At 55.2% G+C, this 17,241-nt stretch overlaps 1 protein-coding gene across 2 annotated transcripts in view; it reads left to right on the top strand.

Moving 5' to 3' along the window:
* The window catches only part of smap1 (small ArfGAP 1), an 82,463-nt gene that overhangs the window by 54,166 nt on the left and 11,056 nt on the right, over nucleotides 1-17,241 (top strand). For both annotated transcript variants that reach the window (XM_035400775.1, XM_035400774.1), the window contains 2 exons: nucleotides 11,867-11,951; nucleotides 16,741-16,871. In XM_035400775.1, coding sequence (XP_035256666.1) covers nucleotides 11,867-11,951; nucleotides 16,741-16,871 — 216 coding nt within the window. The remainder of the gene's footprint in view (nucleotides 1-11,866; nucleotides 11,952-16,740; nucleotides 16,872-17,241) is intronic.

Raw genomic sequence — 17,241 nt, 5'->3', positions numbered from 1 at the left:
TTTCTGAGCTATGTCTAGGCATGTTTCAAAAAAGGCTATTTGGTAACCAAGTGATATTTATGGGTCTTTAGTGGCGTAAAATTCTATATAGTGTATACTATATGCTTGTTAAAGTATGCTTGAAAGTCGCTTGCTTTCCCACTGCCTGTCATCCTCCCCCTCCCCCCCCCCCCCTCATCTCCTTCTCCACCGCCTCCCCCTCCTCTCCATCTCTTCCACCTCCCTCTCCATCTCCTAATCCTCCCCCCTCCTCTCCACCTTCCTCTCTTTGCATGCTGTGGCAGTAGCAGGTCTGGGAGATTGTAGAAAATAAATGCATTTGCTATTTGGTTCAATAATCCATTGGTTGAGGTCCATTGATTGAAGTTTTAATCAAATACCCCACCCCCATCAACATGTCAAAATATTCTCAATTCTCAATATCCTCAAAATATATTTATTATTATTCAGCCTACCCACTCCTTATTTTTAAGAGTTCGAAATATATATATTTTTTGAGTATTTTGAGAATGTATTTAGATGCTCAGTGATTTACGATGAGATCGCGTCCTTCATTGATCATGCCTATGCTGTGGAGTCAAAGCTGTTTTCACCGTCCTGCTCAGAAATGCTCACTCAGATGAGTGATTTTTTTCCCCAAGGCCTCCGGATGCCAAGTCTTCTGTTTAGATGTAGCCATTGCAAAATGCATTTTTGTTGTAAACAGCCCTCGTAGGTATGACGTTTCAAGCACATTGAGACACGCATAATGTTTTCAGCATGCACACTGAAAAAGATATGGTTTGTTTGCACAGGAGAAACAGTGCATGTCCTTTAAAGCAAGGCAGACTCTGCTCAGGGTTAAAGCTGCAGGTAGACTGCCCCTCTGCTCAGGGTTAAAGCAGCAGGTAGACTGCCCCTCTGCTCAGGGGTAAAGCAGCAGGTAGACTGGCCCCTCTGCTCAGGGTTAATGCAGCAGGTAGACTGGCCCCTCTGCTCAGGGTTAATGCAGCAGGTAGACTGCCCCTCTGCTCAGGGTTAATGCAGCAGGTAGACTGCCCCTCTGCTCAGGGTTAAAGCAGCAGGTAGACTGCCCCTCTGCTCAGGGTTAAAGCAGCAGGTAGACTGGCCCTCAGGGTTAAAGCTGCAGGTAGACTGCCCCTCTGCTGAGGGTTAAAGCTGCAGGTAGACTGCCCCTCTGCTCAGGGTTAAAGCTGCAGGTAGACTGGCCCTCAGGGTTAAAGCTGCAGGTAGACTGCCCCTCTGCTGAGGGTTAAAGCTGCAGGTAGACTGCCCCTCTGCTCAGGGTTAAAGCAGCAGGTAGACTGGCCCTCAGGGTTAAAGCTGCAGGTAGACTGGCCCTCTGCTGAGGGTTAAAGCTGCAGGTAGACTGCCCCTCTGCTCAGGGTTAAAGCTGCAGGTAGACTGCCCCTCTGCTCAGGGTTAAAGCAGCAGGTAGACTGGCCCTCAGGGTTAAAGCTGCAGGTAGACTGGCCCTCTGCTGAGGGTTAAAGCTGCAGGTAGACTGCCCCTCTGCTCAGGGTTAAAGCTGCAGGTAGACTGCCCCCTTAGGGTTAAAGCTGCAGGTAGACTGGCCCTCGTCTCAGGGTTAAAGCAGCAGGTAGACTGGCCCTCGTCTCAGGGTTAAAGCCGCAGGTAGACTTCCCCCTTAGGGTTAAAGCTGCAGGTAGACTGCCCCTCTGCTCAGGGTTAAAGCTGCAGGTAGACTTCCCCCTTAGGGTTAAAGCTGCAGGTAGACTTCCCCCTTAGGGTTAAAGCAGCAGGTAGACTGGCCCTCGTCTCAGGGTTAAAGCCGCAGGTAGACTGGCCCCTGGCTGCATGCAGGTTCCTCATGGGGGAGTGTACGACCCCTGTGCTTCCCTCCGAACCCTGGCCCGCGACTCTCCCGCGATGCGTGACAGCCCTGAGACGGGAACTAGACTTTTAACCACCTCTTCTGAGGAGGGACCCGCCTCCTCCGGCACAGTGTCCCCCGTCGCTAGCTAGCCCCCCGATTTCCCGCCAGCTCCCCTCCGAGAAGCAATTATCCCGGCGCTAACCAGGCCGAGGCCCGCATTGATCCAGCCCCGCGGCGAGTGAAGCTGATTGGACGAGCCCCGCGCCCGCTTTATCTCCCTCCCTCCCTCCGCCTCGCCGCCTGCTCCCGCGTAGCTGCGGGCCTTCTCTTTCCGTCTCGCGTCCCGATCGAAAAATCGGGAGCTCCTGATTGGGTCTGAAATGGCTTCCTCTGCCGCTCCCGGTCCTAGCGTGTCTCTTCAACCCCCCCCCTGCCCCCCCCCCCCCCCGAGTCTCCCTCCAGTGGGCGGGGCCAGCGGTGGCGTGCCACGCCCAGCTCGGGCTTGTTAAGTTGCGTGTAAGCATGAATTGTGGCGTATAAACCGTGGCTGTGTCCTAACGGTTTAACTTGTAACAAGGGGTTAAGTGGACCGGAGTAATTAATGATCCAGTAGTGGCGTGTGCAGTGTGGTGCTGCTGAAGGGTGCTCTTTCTCTGGGCCTCACACAGTTCCAGTGTCCCAGGCTGAGGAAGCGGGGTGCTGGGGGTGTGTGTGCTTTTACTGGGGGCTATAATGGGCTGCGGACAATAATGAGCTACAGTACACACGCCTTTTACTGCGCTCAGCCCAGAGACGATTTTCTTAAAGCGTTAATGTGGCGGTGGGGGGCAGCAGGCCGAGGACCCAGCCCAGCCCCGCTCCATCCCACCCATGTGACCCAGCCCCGCTCCGTCCCACCCATGTGACCCAGCCCGCCCGCCCGCCTGGCCCAGCCCCGCCCCGCCCCGCCCGCGTGACCCAGCCCCGCTCCGCCCCGCCCGCGTGACCCAGCCCCGCTCCGCCCCGCCCGCGTGACCCAGCCCCGCTCCGCCCCGCCCGCGTGACCCAGCCCGCCCCGCCCCGCCCGCGTGACCCAGCCCCGCTCCGCCCCGCCCGCGTGACCCAGCCCCGCTCCGCCCCGCCCGCGTGACCCAGCCCCGCTCCGCCCCGCCCGCGTGACCCAGCCCGCCCCGCCCCGCCCGCGTGACCCAGCCCGCCCCGCCCCACCCCGCCCGCGTGACCCAGCCCAGCCCCGCCCCGCCCCGCCCGCGTGACCCAGCCCACCCCCGCCCCGCCCGCGTGACCCAGCCCGCCCCGCCCCGCCCGCGTGACCCAGCCCCGCCCCGCCCGCGTGACCCAGCCCCGCCCCGCCCGCGTGACCCAGCCCCGCCCTGCCCGCGTGACCCAGCCCAGCCCAGCCCAGCCCCGCCCCGCCCGCGTGACCCAGCCCGCCCCGCCCCGCCCCGCCCGCGTGACCCAGCCCCGCCCCGCCCGCGTGACCCAGCCCAGCCCCGCCCCGCCCCGCCCGAGTGGAGCAGCCGGTCCCATGACGCCGTTTCCCGCTCCACTCTTCTAGCATCTTGCTAGCGACTCTGCTCCTGCGCTAATCCTGCAGCCTCATCAAGCCAATCATCAGCCACCCTGCCTGAGACGGGCGCGGCATTACCCATCAGCCATCTGGAGCAGAGCGTGCAGGCGGCACCCTGCTGTGGGGGAGCTGGTGCAATTGATTAATTTTATGGAAAACGTGGTACAAGTTCAACATTCCTGTTCTGTTGTTTAACTGTCATCATTTTTGTATTTTTGTCTTATTAAATTGTTCGTTTTGGCAGTATGTCATTAATGCCTGTAATGTATTTAGTCATGCTTCAAAGAGACTCTTGATCGGAGAGGGGCAGACAGAGAGAGGAAGAGGAAGAGGGGTATGAGCTCACAGGGAGAGAGAGAAAGACGTCACAGCTCTGAGCTCAGTGTGTAGCGCTGTGAGGTCACAGCTCTGAGCTCAGTGTGTAGCACTGTGAGGTCAGAGGGCTGAGCTCAGTGTGTAGCTCTGTGAGGTCACAGCTCTGAGCTCAGTGTGTAGCGCTGTGAGGTCACAGCTCTGAGCTCAGTGTGTAGCACTGTGAGGTCAGAGGGCTGAGCTCAGTGTGTAGCTCTGTGAGGTCACAGCTCTGAGCTCAGTGTGTAGCTCTGTGAGGTCACAGCTCTGAGCTCAGTGTGTAGCACTGTGAGGTCAGAGGGCTGAGCTCAGTGTGTAGCTCTGTGAGGTCACAGCTCTGAGCTCTGTGTGTAGCACTGTGAGGTCACAGCTCTGAGCTCAGTGTGTAGCTCTGTGAGGTCACAGCTCTGAGCTCAGTGTGTAGCAGTGTGAGGTCACAGGGCTGAGCTCAGTGTGTAGCACTGTGAGGTCACAGCTCTGAGCTCAGTGTGTAGCAGTATGAGGTCACAGGGCTGAGCTCAGTGTGTAGCACTGTGAGGTCACAGCTCTGAGCTCAGTGTGTAGCAGTGTGAGGTCACAGCTCTGAGCTCAGTGTGTAGTGCTGTGAGGTCACAGGGCTGAGCTCTGTGTGTAGCACTGTGAGGTCACAGCTCTGAGCTCAGTGTGTAGCAGTGTGAGGTCACAGGGCTGAGCTCAGTGTGTAGCACTGTGAGGTCACAGCTCTGAGCTCAGTGTGTAGCAGTGTGAGGTCACAGGGCTGAGCTCAGTGTGTAGCACTGTGAGGTCACAGCTCTGAGCTCAGTGTGTAGCAGTGTGAGGTCACAGGGCTGAGCTCAGTGTGTAGCATTGTGAGGTCACATGGCTGAGCTCAGTGTGTAGCACTGTGAGGTCACAGCTCTGAGCTCAGTGTGTAGCAGTGTGAGGTCACAGGGCTGAGCTCAGTGTGTAGCAGTGTGAGGTCACAGCTCTGAGCTCAGTGTGTAGCAGTGTGTGGGAATGTGGCCTAGCTGTCTGAGGGATTTGGGCCCCCTAGCGAGGGGCTCCTCTGTGCCCCTGACTGAAGGCCGTTTCCCAGCATGCCCCCTCTCCCCACCCCTCCCCCCCCAGGGATGCCATAAAGCTCTGAGCGTCTCTGGCTGCTCCGCCGCCCCCGCGATGCCGAAGGCGCGGCGGCGTGCTTTAAGTGGAGGAGCGGCGCAGGCCCCATCCCGCCACCCGCAGCTGTCAGCTGAATTTAGCGCCGGGGACACGAGAAGCGAAGCCTCTGGAGTTTCAGCAAATGAGCGTTTCTGCTTTTCTCCCAGCTCCGTGACAGAAGCGCTGAGCTGAGCGTCATCTGGGCAGCTGAACACATTACCCTGCCGCTCCTCTCCACATTACCCTCCTGCTCCTCTCCACACCCAACGCTCCTCTCCACATTACCCTGCCGCTCCTCTCCACATTACCCTCCCGCTCCTCTCCACATTACCCTCCCGCTCCTCTCCACATTACCCTCCCGCTCCTCTCCACATTACCCTGCCGCTCCTCTCCACATTACCCTGCCGCTCCTCTCCACATTACCCTCCTGCTCCTCTCCACACCCAACGCTCCTCTCCACATTACCCTGCTGCTCCTCTCCACATTACCCTGCCGCTCCTCTCCACATTACCCTCCTGCTCCTCTCCACACCCAACGCTCCTCTCCACATTACCCTCCCGCTCCTCTCCACACCCAACGCTCCTCTCCACGTTACCCTGCCGCTCCTCTCCACATTACCCTCCCGCTCCTCTCCACATTACCCTGCCGCTCCTCTCCACACCCAACGCTCCTCTCCACATTACCCTGCCGCTCCTCTCCACATTACCCTGCCGCTCCTCTCCACATTACCCTCCTGCTCCTCTCCACACCCAACGCTCCTCTCCACATTACCCTGCCGCTCCTCTCCACATTACCCTGCCGCTCCTCTCCACATTACCCTCCTGCTTCTCTCCACACCCAACGCTCCTCTCCACATTACCCTCCCGCTCCTCTCCACATTACCCTGCCGCTCCTCTCCACATTACCCTGCCGCTCCTCTCCACATTACCCTGCCGCTCCTCTCCACATTACCCTGCCGCTCCTCTCCACATTACCCTGCCGCTCCTCTCCACATTACCCTCCCGCTCCTCTCCACATTACCCTCCCACTCCTCTCCACACCCAACGCTCCTCTCCACATTACCCTCCCGCTCCTCTCCACATTACCCTCCCGCTCCTCTCCACACCCAACGCTCCTCTCCACATTACCCTCCTGCTCCTCTCCACACCCAACGCTCCTCTCCACATTACCCTCCCGCTCCTCTCCACACCCAACGCTCCTCTCCACATTACCCTGCCGCTCCTCTTCGCACCCAACGCTCCTCTCCACACCTAACGCTCCTCTCCACATTACCCTCCCCATCCTCTCCACACCCAACACTCCTCTCCACATTACCCTGCCGCTCCTCTCCACACCCAACGCTCCTCTCCACATTACCCTGCCGCTCCTCTCCACACCCAACGCTCCTCTCCACATTACCCTGCCGCTCCTCTCCGCACCCAACGCTCCTCTCCACATTACCCTGCCGCTCCTCTCCACACCCAACACTCCTCTCCACATTACCCTCCCGCTCCTCTCCACACCCAACGCTCTTATGCTGACAGGCCACTGGCCTTCTTTCCTTCTTCTTTCTTTTTTTTCTTTTTCTTTTCTTTTCTTTCTGGTTCCAGCTTCGCTGTTGCTTTAGAGGAGGGGTGTGAGGTTCGGTGCAGTGGGGCAGTTTTTTTTTTAATTTTAGCCCTGCTTCGCAGGCATTCTGGGAAACGCGCGGGAGGCCTCCTCCGCCGTGGAGAGCGTTCGAGGAGCGCGGCTCGGCGGGCTAATTTGCTGCGCGGCAGTACGCGAAACAATCGCGACTGTGTAGATTTCCGCTCGTGGGACGTCGCTTTCTCCTGGCTGCTGCTGGGGGGCTCACGCTGCGCGCTTTTAATTCCCCTCCCGTCGACACCCTGGCAGGCCCGGGCCTGGGAGAGGCCGAACCCCGCGTCTAATCAGCGGCTGTCCTTAAATTTTAATTTAAAAATAACCTGTTTATTCTTTTTCACATTTTCCTCACAGTCAGATTTGTCAAGTGCGAAATAGACCGAGCAGCGTGACGGAAAATAAATTGCCACTTATTTTTAGCAGAGGCAACGGTAAAGGCATGGACTGAATCCCGGCCTTTTATATTGTACAAGCAGATGAAACTGCGATGGCCCAAAGATTTTACCTCCTGTAAGATTTTCACATCTGTAAGATTTTACATCTCCTGTAAGATTTTCACATCTCCTGTAAGATTTTCACATCTCCTGTAAGGTTTTACATCTCCTGTAAGATTTTTACATCTATAAGATTTTTACTTCTCCTGTAAGATTTTACATCTCCTGTAAGATTTTTTACATCTCCTATACGATTTTTACTTCTCCTGTAAGATTTTACATCTCCTGTAAGATTTTTTACATCTCCTATACGATTTTTACTTCTCCTGTAAGATTTTCACATCTCCTGTAAGATTTTTACATCTCCTAAGCCTCTCCTGTACTGTTCATTCAGTGTTAATGTGCATTTGGAGTAGGGCCTCTCCTATACTGTGCATTCAGTGTTAATGTGCATTTGGAGTAGGGCTTCTCCTGTACTGTTCATTCAGTGTTAATGTGCATTTGGAGTAGGGCCTCTCCTATACTGTGCATTCAGTGTTAATGTGCATTTGGTGTAGGGCCTCTCCTGTACTGTGCATTCAGTGTTAATGTGCATTTGGAGTAGGGCCTCTCCTGTACTGTGCATTCAGTGTTAATGTGCATTTGGAGTAGGGCCTCTCCTGTACTGTGCATTCAGTGTTAATGTGCATTTGTAGTGGGGCCCTCTCCTGTGCTAAGCAGTGCTGTGTGCTGACTGTCCTCAGTTTTGTCTTCGCAGCTCTTAGTGTCCCTGTGTGGGTTTATTATTATTTTTTTGTTAAAGAATCGTTTTTGTAATGAGGCAGTCATGATGGCCTGGTCTCCCAGCAACGCAGTTCCAAGTGTCCGCAGAATGGCAGTACATGCGGAAGAGGCAGTATCCATGAATGGGAAATTGTTACGGTCCACTAAACACCTGACGCGGGTCAGGAGGTCAGGAGCCGGCCTAGTGTAGCTCTAAGCAGGAGAACGGCGGTCATGTGATTGTAGGAGAGTGAATGAATGTGGTTCTGGTTTCAGTGGCTTGGCATGCGGTCGCGTTGCTCAGAGCGAGTTCTGAATGAAACAGCACGCTGGTTTAATCCTGGTTATGAAAGCGTGTGGCGGTTGGAACGAGAGCGCCCGTTTCTCCTCGCGGCTGTTCCGCGTTTGCGGGAGTCTGCCGCTCCCTCCGTTCGATCTTAAAAGCGGGGCAGGGGTGTTCGGCGGCCCCTCCCTGTTCCGCTGAGGGCGTTTAGCGGGGGTGTGGCTTTAGTCACCCTCGCTGTCCACGCGCTACATCTCCCTGGCGATGCGTCCCCCCTGGCCGTATGTCCCCCTGGCTGTTTTAAGCCCCGGCGTCCGCACGCGTTCTGGTTTGTATGTGCGAGGGGCGAATGGGAAAAGGCCAGCGATGGTGAGCTGATCGTACGGTATGAATGCGCTCTCCATTGCGTTCTGTTCTCACATTCACACGGGGCGATTAGCCAATGCACAGCGGCAAACACCGTTGAGATGTAAACGCGTTTGAACATATCAAGGACGCACGATGCATTCTAACGGCTCAATCAATATGCAAAGCCTTGAGCGTTGTTTAGATTAAAACCAATCCCATGGCCGGTATCAGTGGGGGAAAATAATAATGGGTTAGTAAGTGGACACATGCTCAGAGTTTGTAGCTTTGAGTGAGGCAGGATTGAGAGCTGTGGGAGGCTGGGTTTCTGTGTGGCCGATAAGACTCTTGAAAAGATGGCGGTCCTGATGTTGGCCTGAAGTTGATTGCGGTGCTGATGATGGAGATGATTGCTTTGTGTCATGCGGCGTGCTCAGTATTCTTCATATACACTCTCAGAAATGCACACAAAATGTGCTCATTCGCAGTGCAGTGTGCGTGTCTTCAATATGTGCTGCACTTCCTGCTGCATTAAAGCCTGCGTGCTGCACTTCCTGCTGCATTAGAGCTTGCGTGCTGCACCTCCTGCTGCATTAAAGCCTGTGTGCTGCACCTCCTGCTGCATTAAAGCCTGCGTGCTGCACCTCCTGCTGCATTGAAGCCTGCGTGCTGCACCTCCTGCTGCATTAAAGCCTGTGTGCTGCACCTCCTGCTGCATTGAAGCCTGCGTGCTGCACCTCCTGCTGCATTAAAGCCTGTGTGCTGCACCTCCTGCTGCATTAAAGCCTGCGTGCTGCACCTCCTGCTGCATTAAAGCCTGTGTGCTGCACCTCCTGCTGCATTAAAGCCTGCGTGCTGCACCTCCTGCTGCATTAAAGCCTGTGTGCTGCACTTCCTGCTGCATTAAAGCCTGCGTGCTGCACTTCCTGCTGCATTAAAGCCTGCGTGCTGCTCTTCCTGCTGCATTAAAGCCTGCGTGCTACACCTCCTGCTGCATTAAAGCCTGTGTGCTGCACCTCCTGCTGCATTAAAGCCTGTGTGCTGCACTTCCTGCTGCATTAAAGCCTGCGTGCTGCACCTGGTAAATGGTAAATGGACTGCATTTATATAGCGCTTTTATCCAAAGCGCTTTACAATTGATGCCTCTCATTCGCCAGAGCAGTTAGGGGTTTGGGGTTAGGTGTCTTGCTCAAGGACACTTCGACACACCCAGGGCGGGGTTTGAACCGGCAACCCTCCGACTGCCAGACAATCGGTCTTACCTCCTGAGCTATGTCGCCCCCAGTTGCACCTCCTGCTGCATTAAAGCCTGCATTAAATTTAATCTGAAAATTTGAGTGCTCTTTAACGGAGCGCTTCTGCTTCTGATGCTGGCTGTAGTTAATTTCCTTAGCGGATAGCAACTGATTTTTTGTTCTTATTACGGACCAGCTCCCTGACCCCGGCATAGCGATAGGAAAACGTCCTTGCATGAAATTTGCTTTTCTTTTCCTTCATCGTCTTCAGTATTAGTTTCTTTTTTTTTGCGTGTTTCATCCTCCTTCCTTCTCTCTACCCTCCCCCTCCCCCAGTCTCATCTGGGTGTTTCTAGTCATCCGTCTGACAGATCCAGACAAAAACATCTGTATTATTCTCTTTCAGGCCGCTAATGAGGCAGGTGCTGGGTTAGGTGCTGGGTAGGGCTCTTTTATGCAGATATGACAGCCTTGCCAAATGGCAGTGGTTGAAGAAAGCTAGGATAGGTAGAGATAAGATGCTAGTGAAAGTTTGGCTGCTCCTGCTCTCTGTGTGGGTGTTTCAGGCTCTGAAAGTGTGGCTGATCCTGCTCTGTGTGGGAGTTTCAGGCTCTGAAAGTTTGGCTGCTCCTGCTCTCTGTGTGGGTGTTTCAGGCTCTGAAAGTTTGGCTGCTCCTGCTCTCTGTGTGGGAGTTTCAGGCTCTGAAAGTCTGGCTGCTCCTGCTCTCTGTGTGGGAGGTTTCAGGCTCTGAAAGTGTGGCTGCTCCTGCTCTGTGTGGGAGTTTCAGGCTCTGAAAGTGTGGCTGCTCCTGCTCTCTGTGTGGGAGTTTCAGGCTCTGAAAGTGTGGCTGCTCCTGCTCTCTGTGTGGGAGTTTCAGGCTCTGAAAGTGTGGCTGCTCCTGCTCTCTGTGTGGGAGTTTCAGGCTCTGAAAGTGTGGCTGCTCCTGCTCTCTGTGTGGGAGTTTCAGGCTCTGAAAGTGTGGCTGCTCCTGCTCTCTGTGTGGGTGTTTCAGGCTCTGAAAGTGGCTGATCCTGCTGTCTGTGTGGGTGTTTCAGGCTCTGAAAGTGGCTGATCCTGCTGTCTGTGTGGGTGTTTCAGGCTCTGAAAGTGGCTGATCCTGCTGTCTGTGTGGGAGTTTCAGGCTCTGAAAGTTTGGCTGCTCCTGCTCTCTGTGTGGGAGTTTCAGGCTCTGAAAGTGTGGCTGCTCCTGCTCTCTGTGTGGGAGTTTCAGGCTCTGAAAGTGTGGCTGCTCCTGCTCTCTGTGTGGGAGTTTCAGGCTCTGAAAGTGTGGCTGCTCCTGCTCTCTGTGTGGGAGTTTCAGGCTCTGTGTGGCTGCTCCTGCTCTCTGTGTGGGTGTTTCAGGCTCTGAAAGTGTGGCTGCTCCTGCTCTCTGTGTGGGAGTTTCAGGCTCTGAAAGTGTGGCTGCTCCTGCTCTCTGTGTGGGAGTTTCAGGCTCTGAAAGTGTGGCTGCTCCTGCTCTCTGTGTGGGAGTTTCAGGCTCTGAAAGTGTGGCTGCTCCTGCTCTCTGTGTGGGAGTTTCAGGCTCTGAAAGTGTGGCTGCTCCTGCTCTCTGTGTGGGAGTTTCAGGCTCTGAAAGTGTGGCTGTTCCTGCTCTCTGTGTGGGAGTTTCAGGCTCTGAAAGTGTGGCTGCTCCTGCTCTCTGTGTGGGTGTTTCAGGCTCTGAAAGTGTGGCTGCTCCTGCTCTCTGTGTGGGAGTTTCAGGCCCATTTCCCCTTTGATTGACACACACACACAGGGACTATCGACCTGAAGAGGTCAGTTTGGAGTAAGGCTGTGTCTCTCACCTGCCTCTTCACAGCTCAGATAGCCAGCGTAGAATCAGAAGACTTAAACAAACATCGTGGGTTCAGTTTTTTTAATAGGCTGTTGAGAGTTGCAGTTCCATACAGTATTAAATGCCTTTTTGTTTTGGTGAGGTGAAGTCTGAGTTTAAGGGTGAGGTAAAGACTTGAGTTTAAGGGTGAGGTAAAGACTTGAGTTTAAGGGTAGGTAAAGACTGAGTTTTGAGTGTGGTAAAGACTGATTTGAGAGTTTGGAGCAGAGTGGAGTGGAGAGGAGAGGACAGGAAAGGGGCATAGAAGAGAGGGGAGTAGAGAAACAGAGAGGACAGGAGAGAGAGGAGAGGAGAAGGGAGGAGCAGGGAGGAGAGGGGCAGAGAGGAGAGGGGAGTGGAGAGGAGGAGAGGAACAGAGAGGAGAGGAGACAGCCCTGTTCTCCACACTTTCCTACCGCAGTCAGGGCTCTAACGGAGTACTCTTCATTTCTTTCAGCATCAGAAGAGGGACGAGCCCCAGCAGGAGCCCCACTCCAGCCCCATGAAAACTGCAGAGCCGGCCATCGACTTGTTAGGCCTGGGTAAGTCCAAAGTCATAGATTGCAGATTATCCCATCAATGCATTAAGGCTTAGCGCTTCAGGAGTCAAGTTAAATGAGCATAACTAGCGCACAAGACATGCTAGTGACCTTCCGGCTCATCCTGGACCAGGTCAAGATATTAAAAGTCCTGCAATATTAAAGATAATGTGTCAGGATATGCACACTGTGACGATCACCTTTTAGAAGATTCACTTGGTAAACAAGCAAATGATGTAAAGAAGTGTTCTTTTAAAACCCTTTTAGCATTGAGGTCCATGAGCGTGTGTGCAACGTGAGCACAGGGTGTTCAGGAGCAGGCTGTGCACGGCGCCTGGTGCCCTCTAAACTAGACAAAACGATAAGCTGGCCTGGGCTTGGCTGGCTGCCTCCTTCCTGTCTCACAGCACTCCTAGCGCTTGTGCCCTCCCTGGGAATTGTGGGTATTTGAGTGCACAGTTATGCCGCTCTCCCGGACGAGCCATATGTCAGGCAGAATTCATTCTGTGCGGTTACAGAAGTGTTATAAAATGACCTTTCCAGTTCCCCGCCTCCCGCGGTCCCACAGTGCTGTAATCGCCCTGTTCTGGAGAGGGGGGGGGGGGCTACTGTGCGCCTCTCAACCAGCCAATCATTACATCATTGATCTGTTTGGCTCCAGTAGCCGCCGGTGGGAGGGCTGAAGTGGACCATTACTTCTTTCAAAATTAAGTTTTTTTTCCTTCTTCTTCTTCTTTCTTTTTTTAATTATTATTATTTGAGGCCTGGGGGTACGTTTCTCTGGCTGGATGGGTTTTTTTTCTCTTGATGGCGACAGCGTTCGGGAGAGGGGGGATTTGTGCGAGGGGAGAGCCCATGTGTTATTTGGACAGTTCATCTCCCGGGCGGGACGGGGAGGGAGGGGGCAGTTATTGGGGGGGGGGGTGGGGGTGGGGGTGTGATGCAGTGCTGTGGGAGCGATGGGGCTCAGATTGAGCCATGCGTCTCGCTGATGCGTTTCGCCGCGGTTAGTATGGATGGAATGGGTTAGGGAAACGGCCTCTTCCCGCTCCGCCACATCGCCGTAGTTACCAGGGGCTCCGTCGGTGATCCGTTTGTAAGGGGGGGTGTAAATGGGGCCGCTCTCTCTCTCCCTCCCCCCCCCCCCCCAAAATCTCTCGCTCTGGCTCTGCTGTTGTACGTCCAGCGCTGATGCAGTCGCTGAGGGGGGGGTGGGAGGGGGTGGGGAGAGGGGGGTGTTCTTAAAGACCCGAGCGGGTTTTTCTCCCTGAAGCACAGACACAAGCTTTGCATTTTTAATCTTAATTAACGGCCCGGTGAAGTCTGAGGGCGGTTGTGGCGAGGCTGAGCTCTCTCCGTCCCGGCAGCGCGGCTAAATGTGTGAGCCTGAGCTGCAGCTGGGAGAGGCGGTCCACACCACCGCCGCACACGCTCCTGACACACGCTCCGTCTCATAACCACACGCTCCGTCTCATAACCGCACACGCTCCATCTCATAACCGCACACGCTCCTGACACACGCTCCATCTCGTAACCGCACACGCTTCTGACACGCTCCGTCTCATAACCGCACACGCTCCGTCTCATAACCGCACACGCTTCTGACACGCTCCGTCTCATAACCGCACACGCTTCTGACACACGCTCCTGACACACGCTCCGTCTCATTACCGCACACGCTCCTGACACACGCTCCGTCTCATTACCGCACACGCTCCTGACACATGCTCCGTCTCATTACCGCACACGCTCCTGACACACGCTCCGTCTCATTACCGCACACGCTCCTGACACACGCTCCGTCTCATTACCGCACACGCTCCTGACACACGCTCCGTCTCATTACCGCACACGCTCCTGACACACGCTCCGTCTCATAACCGCACACGCTCCGTCTCATAACCACACGCTCCGTCTCATAACCACACGCTCCGTCTCATAACCGCACACGCTCCGTCTCATAACCGCACACGCTCCGTCTCATAACCGCGCACGCTCCTGACACACGCTCCGTCTCATTACCGCACACGCTCCTGACACACGCTCCGTCTCATTACCGCACACGCTCCTGACACACGCTCCGTCTCATAACCGCACACGCTCCGTCTCATAACCGCACACGCTCCGTCTCATAACCGCACACGCTTCTGACACACGCTCCGTCTCATAACCGCACACGCTCCGTCTCATAACCGCACACGCTCCTGACACACGCTCCGTCTCATTACCGCACACGCTTCTGACACACGCTCCGTCTCATTACCGCACACGCTCCTGACACACGCTCCGTCTCATTACCGCACACACTCCTGACACACGCTCCGTCTCATTACCGCACACGCTCCTGACACACGCTCCGTCTCATTACCGCACACGCTTCTGACACACGCTCCGTCCCATAACCGCACACACTCCGTCTCATAACCGCACACTTCTGACACGCTCCGTCTCATAACCACACACTTCTGACACGCTCCGTCTCATAACCACACACGCTTCTGACACACGCTCCGTCTCATAACCACACGCTTCTGACACGCTCCGTCTCATAACCGCACGCTTCTGACACACGCTCCGTCTCATAACCGCACACGTTCCGTCTCATAACCGCACACACTCCGTCTCATAACCGCACACACTCCGTCTCATAACCGCACACGCTCCGTCTCATAACCACACGCTTCTGACACGCTCCGTCTCATAACCACACGCTTCTGACACGCTCCGTCTCATAACCGCACACGCTCCGTCTCATAACCGCACACGCTCCGTCTCATAACCACACACGCTTCGTCTCATAACCGCACACGCTCCGTCTCATAACCGCACACGCTCCGTCTCATAACCGCACACGCTCCGTCTCATAACCGCACACGCTCCGTCTCATAACCGCACGCTTCTGACACACACTCCGTCTCATAACCGCACACGCTCCGTCTCATAACCGCACACGCTCCGTCTCATAACCGCACACGCTTCTGACACGCTCCGTCTCATAACCGCACACGCTTCTGACACACGCTCCGTCTCATTACCGCACACGCTCCTGACACACGCTCCGTCTCATTACCGCACACGCTCCTGACACACGCTCCGTCTCATTACCGCACACGCTTCTGACACACGCTCCGTCTCATTACCGCACACGCTCCTGACACACGCTCCGTCTCATTACCGCACACGCTCCTGACACACGCTCCGTCTCATAACCGCACACGCTCCTGACACACGCTCCGTCTCATTACCGCACACGCTCCTGACACACGCTCCGTTTCATTACCGCACACGCTTCTGACACACGCTCCGTTTCATTACCGCACACGCTTCTGACACACGCTCCGTCTCATAACCGCACACGTTCCGTCTCATAACCGCACACGTTCCGTCTCATAACCGCACACACTCCGTCTCATAACCGCACACGCTCCGTCTCATAACCACACACTTCTGACACACGCTCCGTCTCATAACCACACACGCTTCTGACACGCTCCGTCTCATAACCACACGCTTCTGACACACGCTCCGTCTGATTACCGCACACGCTTCTGACACTCGCTTCTGACACACGCTCCGTCTCATAACCGACACGCTTCTGACACTCGCTTCTGACACACGCTCCGTCTCATAACCGCACACGCTCCTGATACGCGCTCCGTCTCATAACCGCACACGCTTCTGACACACGCTCCGTCTCATAACCACACGCTTCTGACACACGCTCCGTCTCATTACCGCACACGCTTCTGACACACGCTCCGTCTCATAACTGCACACGCTCCGTCTCATAACCGCACACGCTCCGTCTCATAACCGCACACGCTCCGTCTCATAACCTCACATGCTCCGTCTCATAACCGCACACGCTCCGCCTCATAACCGGCTGGAGCTCACGGCCGTCTGCAGCACAGACACACAAACACAATCACATGCTTAGAATCAACACATGTTGGCTGTTATTATTATTATGTTATTAGCATGTTAGTGTTATAAAACTTAATATGTAATTATACCTGTTTGTGTATGTATGTGTATATCTGTATATATATGTATGTGTGTATGTATGTATGTGCATTATGTGCGTATGTGTTTATGTGCGTATATATATATGTATGTATTTGCTGTATGTATATATATATCATGCTTGCTTGCGTGCGTGCGTGCGTCTGCATGGCATGTCCATCTGTCTATCCCATCTGCTAAACCATCCTATCTCCCCCGTGTGTCTCTCCCCACTTCTCTCTCTCCCACTCCCCTCTCCCCACTTCTCTCTCTCCCACTCCCCTCTCCCCCCTCCTCTCTCTCCCCCCTCCTCTCTCTCCCTCTCCCCTCTCCCCCCTCCTCTCTCTCCCACTCCCCTCTCCCCCCTCCCTCTCTCTCCCTCTCCCCTCTCCCCCCTCCTCTCTCTCCCTCTCCCCCTCTCCCCCCTCCCTCTCTCTCCCACTCCCCTCTCCCCCTCCTCTCTCTCCCACTCCCCCTCTTTCTCTCCCCTTCTCCCTCTCTATCCTCTATCTCTCTCCCACACCATCTCCCATAGCAGCTCTGCTAATGTGACTGTCTCCTTCATTCAAAAAACATGTCATTAATCTTCGGCAACTGACAAAATCAGATTGTTCTTTTTTTTGTTTTTTTTGTTCTCTTTTTCAAAGAGACCCTGCTAAATGTGTTGTCCTTCTCTCCTCTCCTCTCTCTCCTCTTTCTCTCTCTCTCTCTGTCTCTCTCTCCTCTCTCTCCTCTTTCTCTCCTCTCTCTCCTCTTTCTGTCTCTCTCTGTCTCTCTCTCTCTCTTCCAGATGCCCCGGCAGCAGGCTCTGCTAACAGCGTGAGCAGCTCTGTTAGCTCCGCCCCTCTGACCGATGAGCTGGACATCTTCGGCCCCATGGTGTCCAACCCCCTCCCCTCCTCCAGCACACACCTCTCTCAGGTAACCCCGCCCCTCCTCCAGTTACCCCGCCCCTCCTCCAGTTACCCCCTCCCCTCCTCCAGCACACACCTCTCTCAGGTAACCCCGCCCCTCCTCCACTAACCCCGCCCCTCCTCCAGCACACACCTCTCTCAGGTAACCCCGCCCCTCCTCCAGTTACCCCTCCCCTCCTCCAGCACACACCTCTCTCAGGTATCCCCGCCCCTCCTCCAGTTACCCCGCCCCTCCTCCAGCACACACCTCTCTCAGGTATCCCCGCCCCTCCTCCAGTAACCCCGCCCCTTCTCTCAGGTAACCCATACAAGCGCACACACTCCCGCACACACACTTACGCACACACACACACTCCCGCACATACACAAACAAGCAC

This window comes from Anguilla anguilla, chromosome 18 (assembly GCF_013347855.1).
Source record: "Anguilla anguilla isolate fAngAng1 chromosome 18, fAngAng1.pri, whole genome shotgun sequence".
NCBI classification, from domain to species: domain Eukaryota; kingdom Metazoa; phylum Chordata; class Actinopteri; order Anguilliformes; family Anguillidae; genus Anguilla; species Anguilla anguilla.
This window is presented reverse-complemented; position numbering and strand designations above follow the sequence as displayed.